The sequence below is a fragment of the Hyperolius riggenbachi genome, chromosome 4, assembly GCF_040937935.1.
Source record: "Hyperolius riggenbachi isolate aHypRig1 chromosome 4, aHypRig1.pri, whole genome shotgun sequence".
NCBI classification, from domain to species: Eukaryota; Metazoa; Chordata; class Amphibia; order Anura; family Hyperoliidae; genus Hyperolius; species Hyperolius riggenbachi.
The window spans coordinates 214976026-214999468 of record NC_090649.1 but is presented as its reverse complement, the minus strand read 5'-3'; the positions used below and the strand labels follow the sequence as shown (position 1 = coordinate 214999468).

The window sequence follows — 23443 nt, the reverse complement described above, 5'->3', positions numbered from 1 at the left end:
TAGAGTTCAGAAGGTTGACAGCCGAGGGAAAGAAAGTGTTCTTGTGCCTAGCTGTCTTGGTGGATATGACCCGAAGTCTCTTCCCCAGTGGGAGCCGGCTAAAGTAGCGGTGGCCTGGGTGTGAGGGATCACTTGCAATTCTTTGAGCCCTGGAACGCAGTCTGGAGTAGAAGAGGCGGTCAAGCGGGGGGGAGGAGTTTCCCTATGATCCTCTCTGCTGACCTGATGACTCTCTGTAGCTTATATCTGTCGCTGTACGAGGAGCCAGCGTACCATACCAGTATGGATGAGCAGATAACAGATTCTATGGTAGCAGTATAGAAGTTAGACATAAGCTTCTGGGCCATCCCGAACGTTCTCAGTTGACGTAAGAAGAAAAGTCTTTGTTGTGCCTTCCTCTGTAAGGTGACAGTGTGGGCGTGCCAGCACAGGTCGCTGGAGATGTGGGTTCCGAGGAGGCGGACGCAGGGTACCCTTACGACCTCAGTGCCGTCGATGAATATAGGAGGCGGTGTTGGTGCATGCTTCCTGAAGTCTATGATCATCTCCACGGTTTTGGCCGTTTTGAGGATCAGATTGTTTTCCTTGCACCATGTACAGATGTTGTCAACTTGCTGCTGATAGGCCTGCTCATCGTCCTTGGTTATGAGGCCTACGATGGTGGTATCATCAGCAAACTTGATGACCTTAACCGAGTCAGCTGATGACCTGCAATTATTGATGTAGAGGGAGAACAGCATCGGGGATAGGACACAGCCCTGTGGGGCACCTGTGTTGGTTACCCTTGGTTGAGAGGAGATCTTGTCCAACTTGACAATTTGAGATCTGTTGGTCAGGAAGTCCATGATCCAGCATTGCAGTGTCGGTGGACCTCGAGTGCCGCCAGGTCGTTCTAGAGAATGCTGGGGCAGATTGTATTAAACGCCGAGCTGAAGTCCAGTAGGAGGATTCTGGCATACGAGTCTGGTTTGTCTAGGTGATCATTGATGAGCTCAAGGCAGATATTGATAGCGTCATCAGTGGACCTGTTTGGCCTGTATGCGAACTGAAACGGATCCAGCCGGGCATCGTGGAGTTCTTGAGGTCAGCCAGAACCACCCTTTGCAGGCTCATTTTCAGCAAATGTAGGTCATCATAAGTTGTATTAGCAGTATTTAATGTTTAATTCTGATTAGATGCTATTGGCAACACTGTGGGATAGAGTGGGCCTTATTCAATTAATTTTTTCTCCTAAGATTTATTCAAGGAGATAATTTTTCATTTCCTGTTTAAAAAAACTTTTTTCTTGCTTGCTGGTGGCTTGGAGAGCATTTAATTGATAAGGTGTATGAATATCACCCAAAGGAAAATAAAGGAGAAAAGTGAATTAAATTCAAGCCATTTATGAGTCAGGTACAGGCAAGGTCAGTTGGTGTTGTCTCTGATTTCTTTAGAACACTTTACAAAAAAGTATCTGCATTTTGTATTTTCCTGGGAGGTCCTTGAATTTTATCCTTCACTACAGCATGAAACCAGATCATGCACATAATAGGAAGCACACATACATATGGATTCTAAAATACAGAAATAAAGCTTGTTTGACAATTTATACATAGCAACCATTCCTCTGAAAGATGAATGGGCTTATATTTCTATCTTGGTGAATGTTAATGCAGAACAGTAGCGTTCCTACAATAGGGCGCAGGGGGGCGTGGCGCACCGGGTGACGCCAGCCAGGGGGGTGTCGCCTACGACCCCCCATGCAGCCGCAGCAGAGGAAGAGCAGCGCTGGAAGGAGGGGTGACAGGGATAGCGGCGGGGAGGGGGGAAAGATCCCCCCCCTCCCTCACCTGGGTCCCCTCCTTCCGCCTCTCTTCCCCTTCAAATGACAGCGGAGGCAGCGGGCAACTTAGAGTAAGGGCGGGCGGGCAGAGACGACTACTCACTTTACGTCTGGCTGCGTTCCAGCAGCTGGAACGCTGGGTCGCCGTCACATGCCTCTTCTCCGCCTCCAATGCTGTGACACGCATTGGAGGCGGAGAAGAGGCACGTGACGGCGACGGAGCGCTCCAGCTGCTGGAACGCAGCCAGACGTAAAGTGAGTAGTCGTCTCTGCCCGCCCGCCCTTACTCTAAGTTGCCCGCTGCCTCCGCTGTCATTTGAAGGGGAAGAGAGGCGGAAGGAGGGGACCCAGGTGAGGGAGGGGGGGGATCTTTCCCCCCTCCCCGCCGCCATCCCTGTCACCCCTCCTTCCAGCGCTGCTCTTCCCCTGCTGGAGCAGCTATACTGGGGGCAACTAAACTAGCTATACTGGGGGCAACTAAACTAGCTATACTGGGGGCATCTATACTAACTATACTGAGGGCAACTAAACTAGCTATTCTGGGTGCATCTATACTGGGGGCAACTATACTGGGGGCAACTATACTAGCTATACTGGGGGCAACTAAACTAGCTATACAGGGGGCATCTATACTAGCTATACTGGGGGCAACTATACTGGGGGCATCTATACTAGCTATACTGGGGGCAACTAAACTAGCTATACTGGGAGCATCTATACTAGCTATACTGGGGGCAGCTATACTAGCTATACTGGGGCAATTATACCAGCTATACTGGGGGCAACTATACTAGCTATACTGGGGGCAGCTATACTAGCTATACTGGGGACAACTATACTGGGGGCAACTATACTAGCTATACTGGGGCAACTATACTGGGGACAACTAAACTAGCTATACTGGGGGCAACTAAACTAGCTATACTGGGGGCAACTATACTATCTATACTGGGGCAGCTCTGGGGGCAACTATACTATCTATACTGGGGGCAACTATACTAGCTATACTGGGGGCAACTATACTAGCTATACTGGGGGCAACTATACTAGCTTCACTGGGGCAGCTATACTGGGGGCAACTGTACTAGCTATACTGGGGGCAACTATACTAGCTAATACTTTAAATTAGTTAGCTCCGCCCTCATGCGGTCATGACCACGCCTAATTTTTTGCCCATTGTGGCCACGCCCATTTTTTAAGGGGGGGGGATGTCTTTTAATACCCAGCACCGGGTGCCAAATGCCCTAGGTACGCCACTGATGCAGAAATATGACATTTCACATCCAGGTATTCTTGCAAATGTAATTGTGAATACAACCTGCTAACATGCAGACACCCCTGCCATGTATTTCAATGTTTCCATTTCATTTCCATCACCATAGCTCCAAAATATTACAGTTACAGCAAATATATACAGGATAATATATACACAATCGCAGTACAAAAGGGATCAGGCAGAATATCTGATCTGTGTGTGTGTGTGTGTGTGTTCGTGTGTGTGTGTGTGTGTGTGTGTGTGTGTGTGTGTGTGTGTGTGTGTGTGTGTGTGTGTGTGTGTGTGTGTGTGTGTGTGTGTGTGTGTGTGTGTGTGTGTGTGTGTGTGTGTGTGTTTAGTAACAATCATTTATTAATGATTTTCTGTTTGCCAAATTAGAAAGCAGCAATGTTACATTAGACACATTAACTTTTTATAGCTACAGAAATGTATATTTATACATATGAAGAGCATTTTTCGGGTACTTAGGTATTGGTACTAATATACTAAACTTAATGCTTTTTATTTTTCAGTTCCCTGCAGTGGAAATTTTACAGAGAGAAGAGGAACAATATTATCACCTGGCTTTCCTGAAACGTATGGTAATGGTTTGAATTGTGTTTGGAAGATCATAGTGACTGAAGGCTCAGGAATTCAGGCAAGTACAGAATTAACTTTATTTGTAAATATAAATGTGTGTTATCAAATGTCTACCTGTTATGCTATTCAGAATATTTTTGAAGTTGGACCAACCAAAATCGCTATAAAACCATCATATACAGCTGATAATGGACTGTAAAACCATCATATACAGCTGATAATGGACTGTAAAACCATCATATACAGCTGATAATGGACTGTAAAACCATCATATACAGCTGATAATGGACTGTAAAACCATCATATACAGCTGATAATGGACTATTTAAGCAAACACTAATTAATCAATCACAGAGAAGCAACTTGTAGACTTTAGCAGAAATTGAAATGAATTCTACTAAAACTGCTCAATGCTGTGCAAAACCCTTCTGATAAACCATGCCATTCAATCAGTTGAACTTTAGTACAGCTCCTGTTCTTGCTTTGTGTTTGATTCACGTAAAAGAAGTAGAATTGCTGTGTGCAGTTATTGCACAGTCATTTCACTGGTGCTTACACCAGTTATGTTGTGCACACTGCTCAAATAGCACCACTTCCCTAGATAACATGCACATTGCTAATATATTACCACATGTTAGGATACATGCATAACACGCATTACAATAGCAAGATGCACAAAATTGAAAAGCACTAAGTTTCACCAAATCTGGCTCCAGGGCCAGCTACAACATCAACTAATAGTCGCGTAGGCAAATTTCCTTCAGCAATCAAATTCAATAAAGTTAAATTCATGTCTATGGACTTGTGAACCAAGTCTGGCAGACAGTAGAGTCGCTGGTACATTATCTATGAAAGGGTAACAAAAAAAGACATATAATGAGATGCCATGGCGAGGTAAAAGTAAATGTTTAATATTGTACACACAAACACATACAAGCAAAACCTACCATATGGAGGGTGGATTGAGCGTGCATCAGCAATCAGCCTCCAGAGTGGGCGCTGTGGCCAGCAGCGCTTTTCAACTCTCAGTCAAACTTAATAAGACTGTCTCCGAGCTGCATGAATTCCTCCCGCCCCAATAGAGGTCAAGGGTCACAACAGATTTCATGGAACACCCCCTTCATCAAGAACTGATGAAGGGGACTGTTTTACCACTATTCATCTCCATCATGGCCCATAAGACATTTGGAAAAATGTGCTCTCTCACATGTTAAGACTTTACGTTAATTTTCAGTAAGCTTTAAATGTGAATTTCAGCATTATGTAGGCACGTTCTGTATTTATAATGGACATAAACTAAAACGTATGGACCTAAACTATGGACCCATTATAGCAGGTGCCCTTTTGATACCCAGGGTTAATGTTAGGCAGAGGAGGTAGGTTAAGGTTAGGAGGCCATCAGTTTTAGGTTAGTTGCCCACTGGGGGGGTGGGTTAGACACCACCGGGGAGATTGGAGAGAGGTTAGGTCATGGTCAAATAATACCAATATTTCACTATATGAATTAAGTAGTAGAATATCTGTAAATTTACCAGTCACAGCATTCTCATTTAGTGGGACATTGCAGAAATCTACTGACCTCTTTCTCAGATGGAAACCTGTCCAAGCTTACAGTGCTTAATTTTTAAAAGCACAAAGCATGGGAATGTAAATAGGCTGCCAATTTTGTATTTTATATCTATTTGTGAAGCGGTGGGGTGTACTTAAAAACTTTTTTCCACATACTCTAAAAATATAAACAAAATGAGCCTTTCGAGAGGCAGTGTAGTAGTAGTAGAGTTGGGGAAAGAGAGAGTTTCGAAAGAAAAAGGTAAGGGGATTATTCATATCATCAGGGACATCAACAGTGGTGTTGTTGCCCATTAATGTTCATGTACAAACTTCTGTTTATGGAAGAGGTTTGTAAACAATAGTCAGTTAGGGCTTTTTAGATATCATCAGGTTAAAACAACTGACAATGAAGGACATGCAAAAGAGCGCATTAAGCCTTTCATGTCTAAATAAAACTTTATTGTCTGATGATCTCTAAACCCAGCAAAAATGGGTTATTGGAATTCATTCCATTCACTGCAAAAACTGTGCAGTGTCCTGTTAAGACGTGGGAATACACTTTAAGAGAAAAGTTGTGTTGAAGTGTATAGTGTAAATTCTTGTGTGAGAAAATGTGTTAATATTTTGTATGACCCATTTAATTTTTAGTGCTCTGAATAAGGTTAATACAGTTTAACTTTAATCTTTCCGTTCTGCCTAAACAACACATCACTTCAAAAAATGTACTGAGTAATATTATTTTCTCCCATAGATACAAGTTTTAAGTTTTGCAACAGAGCACAACTGGGATTCTCTTGAAATATATGATGGTTCAGACGTGACAGCACCGAGACTTGGCAGCTTTTCAGGTAAATCTACACATTTGTCATTCCATTTCTTTTTAACTTTAAATGCATATGATATCAAGTATTTTATACTGTATCTGAATATGATGGTGCATTCTGAATATGGCAATTTTTTTTTCTATGCACTCTAGTAATTAGCCAAAGTTTCCATGGACTGTAAAAAAGGTCATAGCTTTGGCACAACACTAAAATAATAAACACACATGGGATTATGAAAATAATAATAATAACATTCTGAAGTGTTAAGCAGTCTTGCCTAATAATTCCTTACTGAACAGGTAGCTGGCTCCAACCAGAATTAAAACCGTGGCCTCTTTTGTCAAAGGTGGAGTCTTCAACAAGCACACAGTCCAGACAGAAAAAATTTCATCCAAAATGATCTTTCATGATTACTTCACATGACAGGGTGACATTTTTATGAGCAAGCCATTCTGTTGGAGAGGGTAGGAGGAAGAGAACACAAGAGATTTCTCGCAGAAGCTTAGAGAAAGGTTATCACCAGAAACAATCATGAATTAGTAATTTTCTTTGGTGCTTCAACTTTGCCATCACATAGTAAGGTTTAATGAGCAGAAGAGAAAATCACTTTACTGTTGATGGAAATTTAACTATAAAATGACAAGCGCAAAGTTTTTATTTTTCTTCTCCGAACTCAGCACTACGTAATTGCTAAACTTCTGGTATGCATAGCAGCTTCCTTGCTATACGCCTATGTTGAGCAGTGCCGTCATCATTGTTTGAAAATCATAGCAAACCTTATTATGTATACATATAATATTATGCTTATTTAATTTTGTTTCTTACAATTAGACCATAGCTTTCAAGTAAGATCAGGAACTGGAGCAAGCTTATATGCTAGACGTCATCTTACTTAAAGAGACACTGAAGCGAAAAAAAATATGATATAATGATTTGTATGTGTAGTACAGCTAAGAAATAAAGCATTAGGAGCAGAGACATAAGTCTAACATTTGTTTCCAGTACAGGAAGAGTTAGGAAACTACGGTTGTTATCTATGCAAATAGACAATGGCCTCAATTCACTAAGGTTAACTCCTGTCTTTAATAACTCTTCAGAGCTGTTTTACAGTTATCACAATTATATCACCATGGTGATAACTGTAAAACAGCTCAGAAGAGTTATTAAAGACAGGAGTTAACCTTAGTGAATTGAGGCTATTGAGTTCTACGACTTTGAAAGTCGCAGAGAGCTCTGACTTCTGATTAGGTTATCTCAACTGTATTGTGTTTTTCTTTTGCAGAGAACAGTTCAGGACAGGTCAAAAGTTCACTGCCTGTTCTGTAAAAACATTTAGAATGATTAATAGTGTGTAAATTGCAAGTATAAGAGAATGATGCAATGTTATAAAAAAAGCTGTATAACTGAAAATAAAAATATGAGAATATTTTTTTACTACCAATGATCTAGTAATTACCCCTACTACACAACCAATTCATGATATCATAATTTTTTTTTGCTTCAGTGTCTCTTTAAGTCAATATGCCAGTTTGAGATTTACTATTAATATATAGGCTAAGTGCATACTCATATATTTTCTCATTCTGTTCACTCACTTCACTTCACTTCATTCACATGGTGTGGTCCAAGAAGTCATCCAAATAAACTGAGAAATCATCAGAATATAAACTATATACCGATAAAACATACAACATTCACCCTTCCCAGGGCCGGATTTGTACTTTCCAGCACCCAAGGCCCGCTGCTACCAATCACCTCCAAACCCCCCCCCCCCCCCCCACATCCACTCAACAGCAGTCTGTCCAACACCCTAACTAACGATCGCTGGTTTGCAGGGGGAAATGCCTGTTTTAGTGACTCATGTACTGTATATGTGTATATGTTTTCTCTCTGTAAAATGATGACTGTTTTTCCTGTCAGAGCAGTGAGTCCCTACTATCTGGTACACACCATGCAATTTCCTTTCAGATAGAGAAGTTTAATTTTCTGATACCTTCTATACAAAGTCGAGCATAAAAATCATCGGAAATCAGATTGGACCTGTCAGAATTAATCGATTTGACCGGTCTATCTCATGGGAAATTGCATGGTGTGTACCAGGCATGAAGTAGCAGAGCAGTGTTCATCTCCCTTTCTGCTCTACTACTTTACTGATTGATTCTTTCAAAGATTTTTTTTCCTTTACTATTGGCTAACATGGTAAAAACACTACTGCAGTACTGCTACCTTCAAAATAAGCCAGCAGTGGGTTAAGATATAGCTTAGAAGGGGCTGCCATAAATGTATCTAGGGTGAAAAAACTTTATCTCTTTCTGTTTAAGATTTACAGTCCAGGTGGGTAGAGAGGAAAAGGAATAGCTCAAGTCATTAACAGAGTCTGACCAGCTGAACACTGTCCAGCTCAGCTTGAGTTGGAGAGTGGAGTTGATAATCCCATTGAAATGTTTACCAGTGCTGCTCGGATACCCCCCAATCACGGATTCGACTATTCAGCCGTGATTAAAAAGAAATCTGGAAATTCTGTGATTCATTTCCGGATTTGAAACGGACTTACGAATTCGACTCAACTCGATTTTTTTTCCGTGAATGAGGCAATCATGGAAATTCACGGCAGTGATCACGGAAAAGCATTTAAGCTATTATTAAATCACTCATACATGCTAAAATCCCCCAAATTGCATGGATTATAAAGGTGATAATAGGCTACAACTTAAACAAAATTCCAAAAAGAACTTTTAGTTTTTGAGAAAATGGATTGTAAAGTTAAATCAATACTTTAAATGCAGCTATTAATTGGTAATAAGTGTTTTTTTAACAAGGAAATACACTTTAAGCAATCACAGAGGTGAAGGTGAGTCCCAATGGCACCTGGCAGGTGGATGTTCATGGGTGGATGTCACAGCAAGTGTGGGGCTGACTTAAGTAATCACTCACTGGCTAGCTAGCTGAATACAAGTATCAGATACAGTATAAGGGCAATGTAAGGACTGAAACCACTCTTGCTGATGTACTATATGGCCTGGAGATGATCCTTTCAGTGCCACAGAGTCTAGCAAGGACGGAGCTCTGGAAATGGCCCACACTTTATATACAGGAGGGGAGGGCAGAGCCTCCTCTCCTATGATTGGTTGCTAGGGCCTGGCTTGGCCCAGGGACATCAATTCTGCCCATTTCTGCCAATCACAACCTAATCTTGGATTTTCACCGTGATCACGCCGTAACCAAATTCCGAATACTTGCAATCAGGGGATTTCCGTGGCCGGTTTCTGTGATCCCGAATCAATCACAAATTCGGATTCGGCAGTCGAATAATGGAAAAATGCTAGTGAATCACCGCTATTCCATGATCATGGAAATTATCCGAGCACCACTGATGTTTACCTTACTGTATCAGAAATTTTGTCTACAACCAGAGTTGCAGATTGCTCAGGAAGCTCATGGTGAACCAGATTTCTCTACAACCCTGCACTAAACTGAATCTTGTATATCCCTGATCATCAGAAGATAGCACTGTCTCATCCCACACCAGGAAGGAAGATGCACGGAGCTCTGGAAATCAGGCTATGTGTAAAGCAAAGCAGGGTGGCTTCTGAACAGGAAACTTATCTCTCCTCAAGTCCTGCCACCCTTCCACTCTTCTGCTTTTTCAGCACCCTAGGCCATGGCCTTAGTGACCTTTCCAGAAATCTGGCCCTGACTCTTCCTACATACTTCCACCCAGTGGTGGCATTACACTTGGGCACGCTGGGGCACTGCCCCCCCCCCCGGGAATCACTGTGCCCACTTTAGTGCCCCACCTCAGTAACATGCAGTTCCAGGAGCATACACTGAACTGGATAGGGTCTGTAAAAAAACCTTTTCACGTCAGCCTGAGTCTATGTAGACATGTAAATCAAGGGTATTATCTATTTGCCAAAAATACCTCACAATCCTTGCAAGATCCCTTGTAATTAATGTATCTTAATGACAATTATATTTTCCAAAAAATCTCTTTACTGCTTTCTGATTGTATGTTCTAACATTGTCAGTCAATAGGAATAGAGTCTGAAGAAGGCTTGAGGCTGAAAGTGTACTGTTTTTCTCTTGAATTAGCCAATAAATATTATTCTGATTCAATCAAAACTTCCTGTCTGTAAAATACAATCTTTAGTCTGCAGCAATGCATAGCTACTAATATAAGGAATTACATGCACAGTGTTTCTCTCCCTCCTGCACCCTTCCTCCACCCCATGACTTGATGCCATTGAACTGAATTCTCAGCTTAAAACCATCAACGGATATCAGCAGATTTTCACAGGCAATTTCGGAATTCCGCCAGATTGAAAAAGCAATTCCGTTCTGACCAAACAGAATGGAATGACCAATTTCCGCCTAAAATTGCAGAAAATACAACTCAGCGGAAATGAGAGAGAGAGAGAGAGAGAGAGAGAGAGAGAGACAACTGTTGAACACAAAAGGCAAGGCCATGCTTCGGTGGGCTTGAACCACCAACCTTGCAGTTAACAGCCAAACGCACTAACCAATTGTGCCACAGAGACTGTGTACCACAAAGACTGTGCATGCAGTTGCTGTGGAATGATTTTATGGAGATGTATGTGTGTCTTTTGGAAGAAGGAAGTAAGTCTGCTCCAAGAAGTTTCAGCATGTAGTGTTGGTGGTATAATGATTAGGATAGCAGCCTACCACGCGGTAGGCCTGGGTTCAAATCCTGGGCTTGGCCAATATATGTGGATTGGATATATCATAATGGTACATGCTAGGCTGGCTTCAGCATGTAGCATTGTAGTATGTTGTGTTGGTGGTATAATGGTTATGATAGCAGCCTACCACATGGTAGGCCTGGGTTCAAATCCTGGGCCCGGCCAATATATGTGAGTTGGCTTTTAAAATCCTACAAATCCATAAGCAAGCTCATTTTTCTCTTGGATATATAATAATGGTACATGCTAGGCTAGCTTCAGCATGTGGTGTTGGTGGTGGTATAGTGGTGAAGAGAGCTACCTACTGAGCACTAGACCTGGGTTCAATTCCCGGCCAAGGTATGAAGCTGGCTTTTGAAATTCTACAATTCTCTGGAAGATGAGACCCTCCTTCCTCCGGGAGGAGGGTGTGAGGGAGAAAAGGACCAAGGGAACAGTGTATAGGGTCTATGGGCTACCATATAGCATAAACAAGGTTCCATTTGCAATTAATTTAATTTTTTCCATCGGAATCCAGAATTCCGCAGAATTTCATAAAAATCCGGCGGAATTTTCATAGCGAGTTCTGTTTGTGATGTTCACATGTAATCCAATCATTGGTGAACTAGTTTGCCTTTATTTTATCACTTGAGTTAGGCAAAAAAAAATCTCAAGATTGCAATACAAACATTGATTTTGATCACCCAAATGGGCCCTGCCAGACAGCCACAGTGCCCCCTTTGTGCCACCATGCTGCCCACAACTGCATGCCTTTAAATAAAATACTTTGCAAAGTTGTGCTATTCCACATGTAAAGAGTAAGGAAGAATTTCTATATAGACCTTGTATGTAGGTAGAAAAAAAACAAAGTCTTATAAAAGTAATACCTTTTAATGGCTAACTGATAAAGTTAAATAATGCAAGCTTTCTTGGATCTAGTCCCCTTCTTCAGGCATATTTTCAGATGTAAGCTGAAGTAAAACACTGATGTAGGTAAATAGTAAACACAAAGATGGCGGTTGTGCTGGTTACTGTTTAGCAGTTAGATGTCAGGTGATCAGCAGGCTGGAGCCAGTGAGCTCATGCAAGCAAACATGAAATCTAGCAGGTTTCTGAAGATCATGAAGCCAAGTAAATCAGGTTGCACAAGGAGTCATGAATCCCAGTCCACAATTTAAACCCTCTGTTAATGTCTTAAACATCTTCATAAATTTGTATTCAGAATTCTTTCTTGCTTGTTCATTTTTGAAGTTGCCCTTAAGAATAAGTAATTTCAGGAATCAGAAATCAGGAATCGTTTATTTCGCCAAGCATGACTGGGTCATGCACGGAATTGGGTTTGGCACAGTACATTTGGCTCAGAAGAGACATAAATCAATAACATAGATAAGCAACAGGAGCAGAAATTTACAGTTACACATGTCAGTATCAGACGGTTACTTGCATTTCAATAACATTTACATTTTACATTACATTTGCATTTCCAGTTAACACACTAGAGCAGCAGTTGGCTCTGTCCGTGACAGTTCTATATGTCGTGGGGGGTGCCCTGATGGGAGTATGTGGAGGGAGTTCAGGAGGCTGACAGCTGAGGGGAAGAAGGAATCACTGTGCCTAGGCGTCTTTGTGTAGATGGCCCGAAGCCTCTGTCCCAATGGCATCGGACTGAAGTAGCAGTGGCCCGGGTGAGAGGGGTCGTTAGCGATCTTCAGGGCCCTCGATCTCAGTCTTTTGTTGTGTAGGAGAGCAAGTGAGGGGAGAGGTCTCCCAATGACCCTCTCCGCCGCCCTGATGACCCTCTGAAGTGCCTGTCACTGGCGGTTGCGCCAGCGTACCAGACCAGAATGGATGAGCAGAGGATCGACTCAATGGTAGCGGAGTAGAAATTGGTCAGAATCTCTTGGGCCATGCCAAACTTCCTCAGCTGGCGGAGGAAGTACAGTCTCTGCTGAGCTTTTCTCTGTAATGCAGTGATATTGGGCCTCCAGGTGAGGTCACTGGAGATTGTAGTGCCCAGGAGGCGAGCGCAGGGTACTCTTGCCACCTCCGTACCATCGATGTGAATTGGGGGTGGGGTGGAAGCAGACCTTCTGAAGTCAACAATTAGTTCTACAGTTTTTGCGGTGTTAAGTACCAGCCTGTTCTCCTTGCACCAGAGGGAGATTCTCTCCACCTGCTGACAGTACTCCTGGATTTTGTCCTTGGTGATGAGTCCAATGATAGTAGTATCGTCGGCAAACTTGATGACCTTAACTGAGTCTGCCCTGGATCTGCATTTGTTTGTGTAAAGGGAGAACAGCAGTGGAGACAGGACGCATCCTTGAGGCGCGCCTGTGTTCGTGGTCATACTTCGTGAACTGATGTCCCTTGGGACTTGGGTCCTGTTGGTGAGAAAGTCTGTGATCCAAAGTCGTAGGCTTGGGTGCACTACCAGTGCAGCTAGTTCTTCCTGCAGAATGCGTGGACAGATGGTGTTAAACGCCGAGCTGAAGTCCAAGAGTAGTATTCTGGCGTACGTGTCCGGTCTATCCAGGTGGTCATAGATAGATTCAAGGCAGATGTTTACTGCGTCATCAGTGGACCGGTTTGCCCTATACGCGAACTGATAGGGATCCAGAAGGGGCAAGGTGTAGAGTTTGAGGTTGGATAGAACTGCTCGCTCCAGGTTTTTCATTATGACGGACGTAAGGGCCACTGGTCTTAAGTTGTTAAGCTCGGAAACCCCTTGTTTCTTAGGGACAGGGATGATGGTCGACCTCTTGAAGCAGGCGGGGACCTTCCCTTCTCTTAGTGACTTGGTGAAAATGGCGGAGAGGATGGGAGCGAGTTGCCTGGCGCAAGTTTTCAGGCAGGCTGGAGTCACTCCGTCAGGGCCAGGGGCTTTCCTGATGTTTAGTGTTGACAGGAGTTTCAGGACATCATCCTCTCCTCTGAGGTTCTCCCCGGTGCATGGAGGTGGAGTGTGAGGTTCCAGGTGCTCCCCCAATTCTTCCTGTCTCTCAAACCTGCAGTAGAACTTTCCAAGTTCTTCGGCTAGTTCTGGGCTGGGTGATGCGTTTTGAGGGGGAGGCTTGTAGTTGGTGGCAGTCCTAAGCCCCTTCCACACGGCCCGTGAATCGTTTGAGCGCAGGTTTTGTTCCATCCTCTCAGCATTTTCCCCTTTGGCGGCCCTCAGTTCCCGATTAAGGTCGTTCCTCGCCCTTCTGTAGTCTTCCAGGTTGCCAGACTTGTGTGCGACTTCCTTCCGCCTCCGGAGTTGCCGTAGCTTGTTGGTGAACCACGGCTTGTTGTTCGGGTAGACCTTGAAGGATTTACTTGGTATGCAGGAGTCCTCACAGAAACCGATGTATGAGGCGACGTTATCGGCCCACACATCCAGGTTTGGCGCTTCCAGGGTCTCCCAGTCAGTGCAGTCGAAACAGGACTGGAGTTTAAGCTTGGCCTCATCTGTCCATACTTTGATGGTCTTGAGGGTCAGTTTTGCCGATTCTAGGCGTCTCCTGTAGGTGGGGATAAGATGGACGAGGCAGTGATCGGAGGAGCCCAGAGCCGCCTCTGGGACCGCCTTGTAGGCATCCTTCAGTGCTGTGTAGCAGTGGTCAAGGGTGTTCATGCCCCTGGTGGGGCAAGCCACGTGCTGGTGGTAGTGTGGCATTTCCCGACGAAGATTGGCCTTGTTGAAGTCCCCCATGATGACAAATAGTGAGTCTGGCTGGGATGTCTCCCATCCCGAGATGGTCGCACTTAGCTCCAGCAGGGCAGATTTGGCATCAGCGTCAGGAGGAATGTACACTCCGACAAGGATATAGGAGGAGAACTCGCGTGGGGAGTATGGCGGTCTGCAGTTGATAAGTATGAGTTCAAGGTCAGGGGAGCACTTCCTGGAGAGAACTGATGAGGAGGGGCACCATGATGAGCTGATATAGAAGCAGATACCTCCTCCTCTTTTTTTCCCGGAGAGTCCAGGGTCTCGATCTGCTCGAGTGAGGCTGTAGCCTGGGAGATGGAGAGCGTTCTCAGGTATGTCCTCATGGTATGTCCTGGTTCACATGGTATGTCCTGGTTCACAGAAGTGTTGGCCCACTGGTGTGTCCATTTTACGCTCATTAATTTTAAAGCGGTGATGGTTCATTCTTGTGCGCAGTTTTTGTCTAGTTTCTCCTATATAGATTCATTTTGAGAGGCATTTCATGCAGCGTATCATGTATACAACATTGGATGACTCACAGGAAAATTGGTTTTGCATTTGATGATAGTAAGTCCATGGTTTAATTTCACAAGTTGAAAGGAAATTTTCCTCCAATCTGGCCATAAACAAATTTGCATACTGGGGCGACATTTTACTTCCCATAGCACTGCCCATTGTCTGTAGATACATATCATTCCCAAATGAAAAATAGTTATGAGTTAGTGTATATCTGATAAGTTGTAGTGTGGGCTCTGTTGGTAGATCATTTAGCTGAAGGAAATGTTGGCAAGCTGCAATACCGTCCTTGAGCGGAATGTTGGTATAAAGGGATTCAACATCCATTGTAGCCAGGATAGCAACTTCTGGGATCGGACCCATGGCAGTCAATTTGTTATATAGACCTTCAACTTCTTTCAGTTTGTTAAGTAGTTTTTTCTTTTTAGCATCTAATTCTTTGTGAAATTTACAGCCATGAATGATCAGTTTTACTCTAATGAATGCTTTCCCATACAGTGCTAGGGAATGTTTCATTATTAACAATTTTCCTGGAGTAATTAGTTGAACAAGCCCCAGCATCCTTTTTAAATAAAGTAATCCTTCAATAGACTCTCATTAAGTCACCATAAGTGGTGTTTGGCAAGGGGAAATGGCATTTTGATTTTAATTAGCACTGGGACATGATCCGTGAAAGTGATACTATCAATTTAAGCTGAGACTAGAAGTTCTGTGGTTTGGTAGTTTAGCAAAATTATGTCTAGGTGGGAATATGAATTGTGGGCACAGGAATAATAGTCTTCTTTCTTGAGGGTAAAACAATCTCCAGCATTCTATTAATTTGGCTTTGTGTATTAATTTCTCCCCAATTTAGTTTTTTAATTTTTTTTATAACAGAGACATAATCTCATGACAGAAAATCATAAGGTCTTTGAGAACATTTATCTCTTCCTGGATTAACTCTAATTTTCCTAAAAAATTTTTTATAAGAATTATGTTTGCCCTATGATGAAGGTTCAAGTGTGGCAGATATACATGTCCTCGCCTCAATTGTTAGTTTCATAAAACGAAAGTTCTCCTACTATGGCCCAGCACATGGGGAGAGATTTATCTCACTCTCTCTCTCCCCCTCCTCCAATTCTCTGTGTGTTGTGTGTGTAAATATATAATATATACAGTATATATATATGTATATATATATATATTTCTGTTATTAAATTAAAAAAAAAATGTTCTCTAGTTGTTGATAAAAGATTCTCGGTGACACAAATAAGAGATATATAATTTTCTGAGAAGATGATTCTAAGAACTTGTCACTGTCACATGAACTTATGTCACTCAGCAACATTAGACTTTATTCCTTCTTTTGTAATTTTCGATTGCCTTACTTTTGCCTTTCAAGGTTATTTTTAGCTGGGGTCTGACTGAAAATTTGTCACTTTCATCTAAGATTTTTCTTCTTGACATTGAGAAATGTGACACATACATGCTGAAGTATACTGCTAGCATATGATTTTTTTCTTTTATATAATTCAGCTGTGTTCTCTGCTTTTGAGTTATAATTAAAGCAACAGTTTCATATCTATACAAAGTAAGCCATATTCAAATAAGTTTAATTGCATATTATAATAATATCAAAGTCATTCATAATTCAATAAGTAGTGCTAGTTTAGTTAAGAATTACTTAACATAAAACATGAAAGTCCCTATTAGATCAGAGTCAGTTAGACAGAATTATAATCACATAACACAGGCGGACACACACATACAGACAGACAGACAGACAGACACGTGCACACAGACACGTGCACACATATTTTTGTGGATAACTCAACAATTGCTACAAGTTGAACCAGAGAAGAAAAGCTGACCATTAACTAGTAGAGGGTAAATATTTCCCCTCCTGGCCATTACTCCTGACTGGATACATACTGTATGTAACTTCTTTATCCTCCTTTTGGCTGCTTCCTCTGCTCCCTAAGGTAATAGGCTTACGGAATAGAGCTACTTTCCACTCTACTTTTAAAATAAGTACCCACTTGCAAATTCTTTCACCCGGCAGGGATCCCTTGGGACGACAGGTGTGTCTGAGTTGTATATGAACACATTGCTAGCCTACAGGCTTGCTAGACACCTGCTATGGAGGGGACGGAGTGACAATGAGCACACATGATAGAGCAGCTTCACACATGCAAGGGAAGTAGCGAGAACAATGTGGTAAGGGATGTTCGGATGTCAGGGATCCCTAAACATCCGGTATTCCAGACCTTTAGGCGATGTTGAGTGGTGGCCACTGTACACACATGAAATGCAAGCACGATTCTCACCTGATGCACCTGATGCACTCTTTATCAGCCATCTTGGCCAAGTTTAAAATGGTGTATGTGCATAGCTTTACTCTTTCTCAACAAACCCGTCTATTGCTTTTGCTCCTTCAACATGGAAAATCTGGAGGAGAAAAAAAAAAAAACTTACATTACTGGCTTCTGGTGGTGGAACAGCTGCTCTGCACTTTTCTTAACTGTACAACATTTGGCTCCTGTGCTTGTATGATGTGTTGTGCATGGGAGAGTCACATAGTGAGTCACCAGCACTGCGTAATATGTTGGCGCTTTATAAATACAATAAATAATAATAATAATAATAGTGCTGTACAGCAATTGTACAGAGAGAAAAGTGCATAGAAACTGGTAATGTATAGCTCCGCTGGCGCTGATACTTATACACAGGATCAGGTGCCCTCAGCCTCTGGGCCACCGAGGTTAATACTGTTGGGGAGGAGGCTGACAAATCTCTGTGGGGGAGCCCGTCTCAATGTAGTTATGTACCTGTAGACTATAGGTCCGTACACACGCCGGACTTTAGGCAACGACGGGTCCGTCGTTGCCTCCCGCTGGGTGGGCGTGCCAGCGACAGTCCGGCGTGTGTACGCTCTGTCGTCATACTGATACGGCTGTTTCTGAGCGATCCGCCGGGCGGATCGCTCAGAAACAGCCGTATCAGTATGACGACAGAGCGTACACACGCCGGACTGTCGCTGGCACGCCCACCCAGCGGGAGGCAACGACGGACCCGTCGTTGCCTAAAGTCCGGCGTGTGTACGGACCTTATGGTTTACTAGTTCACCTAAAATGGTCATTGTTTTTAACTGGATTAGTATAACACCCAGGTGCTCTTTTTCTATGCACCAGCATTCTTTCTGATGCTCAACACACCGGGTGACATCATCACTGACACATTTATTATAATGGCTGCCACTCATGCTAATCATATGACTTTTCATTAAAACCCAAGGAAACCCCTTGGAACCAAATGTTTCTGCTCTGCTTACCTGCATCTATGTAACTATATAAAATATTGTGACCTGTGCTACCCAGAAAGTTATTCTTTCACAGAATAAGATGTTATAATCTCCTACTCCTACCCTTACTACAATTTCACCTTTTTACATAGAAACATAGACCCAATTGCAATTCACTTTTTCTCCTGCATTTTTTCCTAGGTGATAATTTCACAACTTGTCATAAAATGCCCTTTAACCACTTGAGGACCACAGTCTTTCTACCCCTTAAAGAGAATCTGTATTGTTAAAATCGCACAAAAGTAAACATACCAGTGCGTTAGGGGACATCTCCTATTACCCTCTGTCACAATTTTGCTGCTCCTCGCCGCATTAAAAGTGGTTAAAAACAGTTTTAAAAAGTTTGTTTATAAACAAACAAAATGGCCACCAAAACAGGAAGTAGGTTGATGTACAGTATGTCCACACATAGAAAATACATCCATACACAAGCAGGCTGTATACAGCCTCCCTTTTGTATCTCAAGAGATCATTATACACAGGCAGTGTGCATAGAGGGGCCAGGAAAGGGGAGATGCATCACAGAACCACAACACTGAAGAACTTGGCAGCCTTCCAGAAACAGGCTGACAAGTCTGACAAGAGAGAGATAAGTTGATTTATTACAGAGACTGTGATAGTGGAAAGTGCTGCAGTAAGCCAGAACACATTAGAATAGCTTTTGGAACTTGTAGGATGATAAAAAACAGGATGTAATTTTTGTTACGGAGTCTCTTTAAAGACCAGAGCCTTGTTTTCCATTCAGACCACTGCAGATTTAACGGTTAATTGCTCGGTTATACAACCTACTATCTAAATTAATTTTACCTCCTTTTCTTGTCGCTAATACAGCTTTCTTTTGGTGCTATTTGATTGCTGCTGCAAGTTTTACTTTTTAATATATTCACCAAAATAAAATTTCTGTATACATTTTTGTCCAAATTTATTATGTCTTTGATAAAAAAAAAAAAACATTCAGTGTATATTTATTGGTTTGGGTAAAAGTTATAGCGTTTACAAACTACGGTGCAAAAAGTGAATTTTCCCATTTTGAAGCATCTCCGACTTTTCTGACCACCTGTCATGTTTCATGAGGTGCTAAAATTCCAGGATAATATAAATACCCCCCAAATGACCCCATTTTGGAAAGAAGACATCCCAAAGTATTCACTGAGAGGCATGGTGAGTTCATAGAGGATTTTATTTTTTGTCACAAGTTAGCGGAAAATGACACTTTGAGACAAAAAAAAAAGTTTCTATTTCTGCTAACTTGTGACAAAAAAAAAATGAAATCTGCCACGGACTCACCATGCCCCTCTCTGAATACCTTGAAGTGTCTACTTTCCAAAATGGGGTCATTTGTGGGGTGTGTTTACTGTCCTGGCATTTTGGGGGGTGCTAAATTGTAAGCACCCCTGTAAAGCCTAAAGGTGCTCATTGGACTTTGGGCCCCTTAGCGCAGTTAGGCTTCAAAAAAGTGCCACACACTATTGGTATTGCCGTACTCAGGAGAAGTAGAAAATTGTGTTTTGGGGTGTATTTTTACACATACCCATGCTGGGTGGGAGAAATATCTCTGTAAATGACAATGTTTTGATTTTTGATTTTTTTACACACAATTGTTCATTTACAGAGAGCTTTCTTCCACTCAGCAGGGGCGTAGCTAGGGGTGGGCAGGGTAGGTCATGTGCCCCTGGGCGCTGGGTCCCTAGGGGCGCCCAGCTGTGACCTAATGTTTTTTTTTATATATATCTATTTAATTATAGCGGAAGTGCAGAGAAGAGGGAGAGCAGTGGGCACAGCAGTGGGGAAGGGCAGACATCCCCCCTTCCCTAACCTTGGGGCTCCCCCTCTCTCTCGCTCCCCTCTCTAGATATGAGGGGCGGGTGACAGAACACTTACCCTATACACGGCGCATAGAAAGTTCTGTGCTCCACTACTCTGGTCTAGTCTAGATCAGAGTAGCAGAGCACAGATCGGTCTACTCCTCCGGGAATAGAGTAAGTGTTCTGTCGCCCGCCGCTCATATTTGAAAGGGGGACCAAGAAAAAGGGGAAAACCCAAGGTGAGGTAAAGGGGGGGGGGCGTCCGCTCTTCCCCACTGCTCTCCCTCTTCTCTGGGCTCCCGCTGGGGGGGGGGGGACACCTGGCTACCTATTCTGGTGATTAATATACCCCTGGCTACCTATTTTGGGGATTACAATACCCCTGGGCTACATATACTGGGCACATATACACCTGGCTACAGATACTGGGCACATATACCCCTGGCTACATATACTGGGCACATATACCCCTGGCTACATATACTGGGGACATTTACCCCTGGCTACATATACTGGGCACTTATAACCCTGGCTACATCTACTGGGCACATATAACCCTGGCTACATCTACTGGGCACATATATACCTCTGGCTACATCTACTGGGCACATATACCCCTGGCTACATCTACTGGGCACATATAACCCTGGCTACATCTACTGGGGACATATAACCCTGGCTACATCTACTGGGCACATATAACCCTGGCTACATCTACTGGGCACATATAACCCTGGCTACATCTACTGGGCACATATAACCCTGGCTACATCTACTGGGCACATATAACCCTGGCTACATCTACTGGGCACATATACCCCTGGCTACATATACTGGGCACATATACCACTGGCTACATATACTGGGCACATATACCCCTGGCTACATATACTGGGCTCATATACCCCTGGCTACATATACTGGGGACATTTACCCCTGGCTACATATACTGGGCACATATAACCCTGGCTACATCTACTGGGCACATATAACCCTGGCTACATCTACTGGGCACATATATACCTCTGGCTACATCTACTGGGCACATATACCCCTGGCTACATCTACTGGGCACATATAACCCTGGCTACATCTACTGGGGACATATAACCCTGGCTACATCTACTGGGCACATATAACCCTGGCTACATCTACTGGGCACATATAACCCTGGCTACATCTACTGGGCACATATAACCCTGGCTACATCTACTGGGCACATATAACCCTGGCTACATCTACTGGGCACATATACCTCTGGCTACATCTACTGGGCACATATACCCCTGGCTACATCTACTGGGCACATATACCACTGGCTACATATACTGGGCACATATACCCCTGGCTACATATACTGGGCACATATACCACTGGCTACATATACAGGGGACATATACACCTGGCTACATATACTGGGGGAACATATACACCTGGTTACCTATTCTGGGGACACCTATAGGCCTGGTTTACTGCCACTGGGGACACCTATAGACCTGGTTACCTATACTAGGGGTACCTATTTTGGGGAACAGCTGCCAGATTATATGTATGTTGGGGTAACCACTGCTGCCAGATTACGTCTGTTTTGGGGGAACCATTGTCATATTATCTGTATTCTGGAGGAACCTCTGCCTAATTACATGTATTTTTGGTGAAATGCTGTCAGATTACATGTATTTTGGGTGGAAACACTATGGCAGAGCTTAAACTTCCCTGGCAGACCTTTTACACCACTGCTAAGGTCATGTATATTTGGCTCCACCCATTACCACATCCACATTCTGTTGCATGGCCACGCCCCTTTTTTGGTGGGGCAAGCATACTTCTCCCCTTAGAGGGCGCATTAATAGTCTTTGTCCCCGGGCGCTGAAAGCCCTCGCTACGCCTGTGCCACCCAGCATGGGTATGTGTAAAAATACACCCCAAAACACATTATACTACTTCTCCTGAGTACAGCGATATCACATGTGTGGCACTTTTTTGCACCCTAACTGCGCTAAGGGGCCCAAAGTCCAATGAGTACCTTTAGGATTTCACAGGTCATTTTGAGACATTTGGTTTCAAGACTATGCCTCACGGTTTAGGGCCCTTAAAATGCCAGGGCAGTTTAGGAACCCCACAAGTGACCCCATTTTAGAAAGACAACACCACAAGGTATTCCGTTAGAAGCATGGTGAGTCCATAGAAGATTTTTTTTTTTTTGTCACAAGTTAGCAGAAATTGACACTTTGTTAAAAAAAAAAACAATTTCCGCTAACTTGTGACAAAAAATAAAATCTTCTATGAACTCACCATACCCCTAACGGAATACCTTGGGGTGTCTTATTTCTAAAATGGGGTCACTTGTGGGGTTCCTATACTTCCCTGGCATTTTAGGGGCCCTAAACCGTGAGGAGTAGTCTTGAAACCAAATTTCTCAAAATGACCTGTAAAATCCTAAAGGTACTCATTGGACTTTGGGCCCCTTAGCGCAGTTAGGGTGCAAAAAAGTGCCACACATGTGGTATCGCCATACTCAGGAGAAGTAGTATAATGTGTTTTGTGGTGTATTTTTACATATACCCATGCTGGGTGGCACAGGCGTAGCGAGGGCTTTCAGCGCCCGGGGACAAAGACTATTTAATGACAATGTTTTGATTTTTTTTACACACAATTGTCTATTTACAGAGATATTTCTCCCACCCAGCATGGGTATGTGTAAAAATACACCACAAAACACATTATACTACTTCTCCTGAGTATGGCGATACCACATGTGTGGCACTTTTTTGCACCCTAACTGCGCTAAGGGGCCCAACATCCTATGAGTACCTTTAGGATTTCACAGGTCATTTTGAGGCATTTGGTTTCTAGATGGTTTAGGGCCCCTAAAATGCCAGGGCAGTATAGGAACCCCACAAGTGACCCCATTTTAGAAAGAAGACACCCATTCCATTAGTAGTATGGTGAGTTTATAGAAGATTTTATTTTTTGTCACAAGTTAGCGGAAAATGACACTTTGTGAAAAAAACAATAAAAATCAATTTTCGCTAACTTTTGACAAAAAATAAAATCTTCTATGAACTGGTCATACACCTAACAGAATACCTTGGGGTGTCTTTTTTTTCTAAAATGGGGTCATTTGTGGGGTTCCTATACTGCCCTGGCATTTTAGGGGCCCAAAACCTTGAGGAGGAGTCTGGAAACCAAATGCCTCAAAATGACTGTTCAGGGGTATAAGCATCTGCAAATTTTGATGACAGGTGGTCTATGAGGGGGCGAATTTTGTGGAACCGGTCATAAGCAGGGTGGCCTCTTAGATGACAGGTTGTATTGGGCCTGATCTGATGGATAGGAGTGCTAGGGGAGTGACAGGAGGTG

The 23443-nt window shown here is 43.1% G+C and overlaps 1 protein-coding gene and 1 long non-coding RNA gene across 5 annotated transcripts in view; one reads left to right on the top strand and one right to left on the bottom strand.

Annotated features, from left to right (window-relative positions):
* Positions 1-23443, top strand: part of CSMD1 (CUB and Sushi multiple domains 1) — a 2205021-nt gene that overhangs the window by 1836739 nt on the left and 344839 nt on the right. Inside the window, 2 exon segments of the mRNA XM_068281348.1 lie at positions 3611-3735; positions 5980-6076. Of these exon segments, the coding sequence (XP_068137449.1) occupies positions 3611-3735; positions 5980-6076 (222 nt within the window).
* Positions 1-23443, bottom strand: part of LOC137571757 (uncharacterized) — an 88018-nt gene that overhangs the window by 48455 nt on the left and 16120 nt on the right. Inside the window, exons 4-5 of one of the 4 annotated variants that reach the window (XR_011031419.1) lie at positions 17242-17362; positions 6330-6504 (exon numbers count right to left, since the gene is read on the bottom strand). This is a non-coding gene — a long non-coding RNA (uncharacterized lncRNA). Of the gene's footprint in view, positions 1-6329; positions 6505-11618; positions 11743-17241; positions 17363-23443 lie in introns of those variants that run through there. The other 3 variants (XR_011031421.1, XR_011031420.1, XR_011031422.1) reach the window with 3 other exon arrangements.